The sequence below is a fragment of the Pteropus alecto genome, unplaced genomic scaffold, assembly GCF_000325575.1.
Source record: "Pteropus alecto unplaced genomic scaffold, ASM32557v1 scaffold433, whole genome shotgun sequence".
Lineage (NCBI taxonomy): Eukaryota > Metazoa > Chordata > Mammalia > Chiroptera > Pteropodidae > Pteropus > Pteropus alecto.
The window spans coordinates 1,151,032-1,159,054 of NW_006433953.1; the positions used below are offsets into that span (position 1 = coordinate 1,151,032).

The window sequence follows — 8,023 nt, forward strand, 5'->3', positions numbered from 1 at the left end:
TTCATTTATTCAGTAGACGTTTACTATGTGCCAGTTCCCATGCTGGGGACTGGGTGTACGATAAATAAAACTGGTCCCTGCCCTCATGGAATGGACAGTCTATTAGGGAGTCATACAGCAAACAAATAGTTGATGTCAGAGTTTGAAGCACATTCTGGTGAGAGTCTTTAATCTGTAGGTATTGGGGATAAGATCTGTGCTTCAGAAAGCTAACTCAAATGGCCGAATGTAAGATGGCTGATGGAAGGAGTGACTAGTGGTAGAAAGACTAGTTAAGAAGCTATGGAAACTGAACAAGGAGGTTCAGCTATGGAAACTGAATCAGAGCAGTGACAGTAGGAATAGAGTGGGAGGGTCAGACCCTCTTTGAAGGTTTCACTGACAGGTTCAGGTAACTGACTGGATACAATCCTGAGGTTTTAGCGCAGGCAACCATGGATAGTCTTACCCTCTCACAGGCTAGGGGAAGGAAAGGGCTCAATGAGGAGGAACATTAAGTCCCAAATCTTCCTCATGGTGAAAAGCAAAGTAAGGGGTCAGGGAGAAGCAGTGTGATGGACAGTCCCTGCTGGGAGGGATGGGCAGGAGCTCTGCTTCACCACAGGGTACTGTCTGGTGTGAGGGTTTGCTCTTGACCTCTCAGGCTATATTTCTGTAGAGAGACAGGCTGAGTTCATATGTGTGTAGTGGTAGAGAAATGGAACTGGGGCTTGCAAGCTTGAAAACCTGCTGCAATGCTGCTGTTTTCATGGCTCTGTGCTCTGGTGCTGCCACTGCTGCTGCCATCACATTGCTTCCTGTGACGGGAAATGTTGCAGCCTCTGCCCTGGGCACCCATCCTGCTGGGAAGTGAGCGTGATTGCTTTTCTCAGGTAGCATCAGTCAAAGGAAAAGGAAAAGGAAAAAAATGGCAGAAAGCCTGAGAGAGCAGCTCAGGAGACACAGCATCTGTCATATTCTATTCTCTAGTCAATTTGTGACCCCCTCCCAGCCCAGTTCATCTAATCAAAGAGCACAAATACTCAGAGAGACTGGCTCATACCTTCCTATCTCCTGCCAAAGGGGACAGGGTATTCATCAATGTGGCTTGCAGAAGGACCACGGAAAAATTGCACAGTTGTGGAATGTCATTTAACAGCTACCCCCGCCACTATAGTTGCTTTGGGCATTTTATTTCCCCATCCTAAGAGCCCCCACCTACTCCAACATCCTCTACCAACAAAATTGCAGTTGACCTTATTCAAATATCTCATTGCTACCCGAGGAGGCCAAGGCAAAAATAATCAAATCTACAGCTTTTGGAAGGCAGTTCATAATCTGAGACTAATGCCGTAGGCCAGTAAAAGGTAGTGGATATGTGAGTGTGTAGGGTGTGGGCATAAGTAAGGTGGTGGAAGCTCTTTTTAATACCTACATGTAGTCATAAAGAGCTATTAGGGGGCTCAAGGTGAGGGGGAAAAAGAACAAAGCCTTGGTATAATTTTCTCTGATTCCCAACAAAAACAAAGCCAGAGTTCTCAGAAGCAGCCTGATTCCTGAGCTCCTCCCTCCAATGAGTTCTCCCCCGCTGGCCTGGAGCATTGTTCCTTCACTCAGCCGAGGACACAGAACACTACTCTGCTGATGAGCTGATTTTTATGCTTCTCTTCTTCAAGCCAAAAGCAGGTGGCATGCTTTAGCAGCTGAACTTGTTGCTACTTCTTAATGGACATGGCAATGAAAAAAAAAAAAAAAACCCACCACACTGCCCAGTGACAGCACTTCCATATAATCAAGTTGGAGGAAGGAGCCTGGGTTGGAATGGGAAGAGGGAGAAGAGGGTTGAATAAGGAAATCAATTTTAGCTCGAAAGCTCTGAAAGGAGAGAGGACGTGTGAATGGCTTTTTAAGTGGCATCATTAAACCTGGGCAGAAAGGTCGATTGGGCAGAGCAAACCACATAAATACAAACAGATGACGTTTATGTCTGGCAAAATTGGTTTCTGTTTAGTTGTTTTTTTAGACACTAAGGTAGAAGACTGGTAAGGTTTTTTTTTTTTAACACCAGAAATCAAATCTATGGAAAGGAATGTCTAGAGAAATAAAATCCACAGGCACCTTTCTCAAATTACAGAACAGAATCCAAGAGTATCTGTTCTTTTTTTTTTTTTTTTCCTTCGGTGGAAGAGAAAGATTTCTTCTGGGAGTGGGAGAGAAAAGAGTTAGTCAGCCTTGGTTGAATCCTCAAGTTCAAAATGAGCCAGTACATGAGAGGATAGATCTATGTGCCTCACTCGCCATGATGCTGTGTCACTGTGAGCTGAGAATCTGTGCACAGGTTTCATTGCCATTTTATGTCTGTGTGCGCTTTCCCCAGACAAGCATCCCTGTAGAAACCTCGAGGGACCTGCAAGCCATCATTTTAGTGAGAAGAAAAGTGTTTCCTGGGGTTATAGTTATGTCTAATATCACAGTGGAGGAATTAAGGTCCAGGCCTGGGGGTAAACTGGGTAACTACAAAAATGTATTAATAAACCAGAACAGTTGTTCCATGAACAGCCAATCCTAATCCCTGGCTTTATTTTTGGAAAAGTGACCATGTTGCTACATGGGAGAAGGTGCGAGGGAGACACTATTCTCTGAAGGTGACATAGCAGTCCTTTTAGACTATGCTGGCCTTCTATCTTCCTAGTGAGGGTAAACTGGAAAGGAAGGCAGAAGCAATTTTCTTTCCTTCCTCTTCCTGTTAGATTTCCACGAGCAGGGATTGGAGACTTTTAAAATCACTGGTCTGGTGAATATGGACTCTTAGATGATGTGGGTAGAAGAGAGGGTCCCATCATCTAGAAGTACAAGGAGTCAGTCAGAAACCTAGGATCGATTAGGGTAGCTAGGAAAAAAGGATATATAACAGAAAAGTCCAAAGAAGCAAGGGAACTAGATGATGAAGAGTTTCTTCCATTTCTACTGATCAAGGAAGAGCCTAGATTATCTCCTTCCAGCCCAGATCTCTAAGTGCTGCCAACTTTCAGAATATCAGCTGTTTGTTTACTTAACCCAGCACTAGGTCCAGAGTAGGTAATGAAAAAATTTTTTTTCACTTGGTTTATTTTCGATTCAAAGACCTTATAATTGAAGATGAACAGATATAACCAGAGACCCAATAGACAGACCACTAAGGACAGTATATCCACATGCATACGCACACATGTTAACAAACAGGAGAGAAAATGCCCTGAGGTACTAAGCACCACCACAGGCTACAGTGGTTCTTAGAGATGGTTTCTACAATTTCCATACACTGCTGGGAATTTCAGGGTGAAGTGTCCCTAGCGGACACTAGGAGAAATAGCTAGAGAAACCAATAATATAATAAAGGGTAAAGGCTGTTGAATTTAACATTTCTCAGCCTGTGAGAGATCCACATTTGGTCTGGATGAAGGCAGAAATACTTGCTCCTTGGAGGTAAGGGCAGACCATGTCTTATGCACAAGATTAATTCTGGAATACACTCTACATCATCTAACATAGTCAAAGTACAAAAAATCTTACATGAAAAGTACTCCATTTCTAAATGGGGAAAATCATCAAAATACCTCCCTCTCACCAGCAGAGGGCACTCTGATATTCTCACAACAGAGCCAAATGGGAATGGCTGGAGGCTACGTTAAGACCTCCTCCATTCCAGAAACCCTGAAGTTTAATTGCAGTGTAATGCTATGTCACGGTGGGGTAAAAGGGAAACAAACAAGAGCAGCTGTACTTGGTCAGCTGGGGGAGTTCTTGGCAAAGGCAGACAGTGAGGACCTTCACAGAATAAGCCTATTCACCTGGGAGAGGTGGTCTCTCCAAAGAGGGCCTTTACCTACTTAACATAATATCTATTTCCCACTGGAGGGAAAGAAATAGAGTACAGAAGCCTTTTAAAAGTGTGTTATTGAGAATGTGGCATAGGAGATGGAAAGTCAAAAGACCCAAGTTCAAGTTCTAGGATTGTTACTTTAGGCAAGTCATTTATCATCTCTGAGTCTTCAATTTTCTCTTCATAAAACCGTGGTGAGAATTAAATTGATAGAATGTGAGCACATACAAAAAATTGTTAGAACAAATCTAAGATATGACTTAAAAAGCATTTTATTGGCCTCTCTCACATTCCCAAGAGAAAAAAAAGCTGTTTATAGGAAGAATGAGTGCAGGAGACAGAGGTAATAAGCACTTCATGTCTCAAAGGCATGTGAGTGGTGAATGTAATGCTGGATTCAGGAAAAAAAAAAAGAACAAGAAAGAAAACAAGGAACTCGATCAAACATGTGGCTTCCTAGGGACAGGGATGGGGTAACCAACCTCGTCTTTCTTGAGAGGTTACCTTTAGCAACCCTGGAAAACTTACCAGCCAGGACTCTGGTCTTTCCTCTTGATGATGTCACGGTTGAAGAGAGACAATCCTTGAACTCTCCCTGCCTTTCTCAGCTCTAGAGCACAAGTTCTTCAGCAGTATTTGCTCTTACCAGTGCCCAAGACTCCCCCAAATTTTTATCCTCTTACCTGAGTACTGCTGTGGCATCTGTGGTGGACTGCAAGGAGAGGGAGATTGAGGCATCTGGTACTGCTCAGAGCCAGGAGGTTGCAGAAACCCCACAGAAGGGCTGGGGAGATGGAGGAGAGAAGAGTGTTAAAAGTAATAGAGGGAGAAGCTCAGCTCTGGCAAACAGCTGCTGTTTCCTGGGCCTCCTCTGTGGGAAGCAGAGGCAGCTCCAAGCCATTCCCAGACCAATTTGCCACGCAATTTCTAAAATCACTCATCAGTTCAAAGTTAATTATATATATTTGTACTTGATCATCTTTCAATTAAGAAGCTGCTAATCAGTGCTACAGATGAAATGTGTGACGCATGCTCTTCCCAACAGTGTGAATATACCAGACACATGCATGTGTGTGCGCGCACGCGCGCGCGCGCACACACACACACACACACACACACATACACACACACACAGAAACACACGAAGAGAGTACCAGAGACAGACACACAGTTCAAGAGAGAGATGGGCAAAAAAGAAAGAAAGAGATGTGTGATTTAGGATATTTACACAATGGCAAACACAGTCACCTAAAGACAAATGGGGAAACCCCCCACAAAACTCAAGACAACAGGAGACGTACATATAGAAAGACAGAAATAAACATATGTACGCTGAGAGAGACATACAGAAATACACACAGGTAGGCCCAGACTTGAGTTCTAGTTCCGGCTATGCTTTTAACTAGCTGTGTGACTTTGGGTAAATTTCTTAACAGTCCTAGCTGGAATTTCCTCATTTATAAAAAAGGGAGAAAAATAAAACAAAGCGAGTGGACTAGATATTTCTAAGGTACTTCTATCTCTACAATTCTATTAGCTATGGTATATATTGATATATAGAGACATATAGAAATAGACCAGCTGAGTTCATCATGGATATAAAAAGAAGTACACAGAAAATTTTACATATATGTACTCCAAAGTAATGATGAGCAGTCTCTATCTCACAGTTCTGAATTCTGTCAATTAGCAAAACAAAAAATGAGAAATTATAAAGCCTCTGTCTCTGAAGCAAGAATTTTTTGTTGCTGATGTGCTCTTATGGAAATGTCAAATCAATAAGGATAAAAGAAGAATGAACTCCCTTATAGTCTACCTGCTTTATGGCATGGGCACCACTGGGACTTCTACCCCTGCCTTTTTTTTCTTTGGCCAGTGGAAACAAAATTCTGGTACAACAGTTGCTGAAGGTCTACGGGAAATGTGTGCTGACTTTCCGGGAGTCCTCACCTCGTACCGTTCTGCTGAGCTGGCGGGATCATGCTGTAGTACACTGGCATGCCCCCTGCTGGGAGGCCCCCTTGCACAGACTGGCTCGCAGGGACCAGCATGGGTTGCTGGAAAGGCGGCTGGACCACATTTTGCGAGTCATTACCCACTGGGACCTGAGTGGAGATAAGAAGAGGATGACCACTCGTACTTCATCCACAGAACAGCTCAGTCATCACTAGACCTGGACACTCTTTTTTCTCTTACTTCTTAGACATTATTCTCCTCATTTGCCTATAGGAAATGCTTACAGATCTACCTCCATTTCTCTCTTCTCCAAACACCATCCTTAGGTGCCTGATATGGAGAAAGGAGTCTGACTTCCTTCAGATCCTACTTTTCTGAGCATATACTCATTTGCATGGCTGTATAAAGACCAAATAATTTAAATAAATACTCTTCTCAAACTGTTTTCTCTCAGAGGAAAATAAACCTAAAAATTTTAGGAGTGAAGTGAACATTTCAGTGTTACAGAGTTATCTGACTGGATAGCATGGGAGGCTGTTCTCCTTTCCCTCATCCCGAGGACTGAGTGATCTTTCCCAACGCAGAATGCACCCACTTGGTAAGAAGGCAGTGGAGTGTACTGAACTACCAGGCCTTGCATCTGGCCCCCCATGCTGCTCCTCTGGGTACTGAGTAGGCCCTGGTTTTGTGGCTGCTGGACTCCAATCATGCCTTGGTAAGCCGCCTGCTGCTGGTTAGGCATCATGGGCTGTAAACCTAGGGATGGGCAAGGCAGAGAAGACATTAACATGGTCTTAACAATGTTTAAGAGATCGCAGTCTATCAGTAATTTCTCTTCTGTCTCTTTTACCTTTTCTTTTTCTGGAGATTCTGGGTCTCTCTTTAGAACTTTAATCATCCCTGCTTTTTTAACAACAGGGAAGGTAATTCTCTCTTTTCCAGTCTCTACCTTTCCCTCATTCACTGTCTTCTTATATTAACAGTTCCCCTTACCAGGCTGCTGGGATGGCTGAGGCAGCTGTTGACCACGCTGGGGGCTGTAGGCCACCGGGTGAGAGAGAGGTCGATATTGCTGGTTGGAGTTAGGATACTGTCCAGTGGGATAGTAAGAAACCTGGATCTATGGTAAGAAGAAACACATGTATGAGAAGGTCCCTCAAAGTGAGAACCAACATCCACAAACTATTAAATGCATCAGGGCTGATGGCTAAAAATCTGTAATGGATATTTTGGGTCTGCAATTACAACGTTGGTATATAAGTTTTAAACAGAACAGGAAGGACTTATGTCATCTAGAAAAACAACTTCTGACTAGAAAGACAATTCTCAAGTACAAGGTGGAGAAATAGAGGTAGGAGATAGGTATCCCTCTGGTGTCTAAATTAAAGGAAGAAAGGATTATAATACTGGACAAAATGAATTAGTGATTTAAACTGAGAACCTGAGCTGCTCACCTGTTGAGGGGGCTGCATGTAGCCCTGGGGTGGCAGGACTTGCTGAGTAGGTGGTGCATGGCTAGAGGTGGAATAGTTGGAAGTGGCAAGGGGCTGTCCTGTAGAAGCCATGATGAAGCTAGTCTGCTGAGGGTGCTGGGAGATAAGTGGGGGCTGGAACAGAGCTGAAGATGGGTCAGCTGCTTCAGTAGAACCTTGGCGGCTAAGGCTCATTTGTCCAAAGGGGTTGCTGAGGTCATCTGCCTGTTGACAAGAGTGGGAGAAACTCAAGGACTGAGGTCATATCAAACCCTAAGTCTTTGGCTTCAACATAGACAGACAGACAGACAGAAATAACAACCCTTTCTACAGTCTTCCTTACTTACACCAAATCCAAGATGCTCCTGCTTCTGAGCCCTGGGAGGCACTTTCCAAGCCTCTGTCATTTGGTGTTTTAAAATTGCTCTGAACTGAACAGCTGTTTGAAACCCAACTCTAGAGCCAGTCTCCCTAACACATATGAGGTAACAATGGCCACTCTGATTATGATTTTTATTAGAGTTTGTCCTGGGGTGTTAGGAGCAATGACACAGCTTCTATATATAGAAATAGGACAAACCAGTGGGTTAAAAAAAAGATTTTCCATTTACCTGACTTCCTCATGCCTCCAACCATACAAAGTACCCCTAACGTTGTCATAAATTCCTATTTTATAATAAAGGACCCAGATAACACCTTGAGTGGATTATGGGTGGCTAGGTTCACTTGGCTCCCCAGCTCTGCCTAAGCAGCG

General features: G+C 43.6%; 1 protein-coding gene across 13 annotated transcripts in view; it reads right to left on the reverse strand.

The window, feature by feature from the left end:
• The window catches only part of R3HDM2 (R3H domain containing 2), a 98,472-nt gene that overhangs the window by 7,231 nt on the left and 83,218 nt on the right, over positions 1–8,023 (reverse strand). For all 13 annotated transcript variants that reach the window (XM_006908938.3, XM_015587039.2, XM_015587040.2 and 10 more), the window contains 5 exons: positions 7,252–7,494; positions 6,791–6,917; positions 6,393–6,553; positions 5,792–5,946; positions 4,525–4,625 (listed from right to left, as the gene is read on the reverse strand). In XM_006908938.3, the coding sequence (XP_006909000.1) occupies positions 4,525–4,625; positions 5,792–5,946; positions 6,393–6,553; positions 6,791–6,917; positions 7,252–7,494 (787 nt within the window). The remainder of the gene's footprint in view (positions 1–4,524; positions 4,626–5,791; positions 5,947–6,392; positions 6,554–6,790; positions 6,918–7,251; positions 7,495–8,023) is intronic.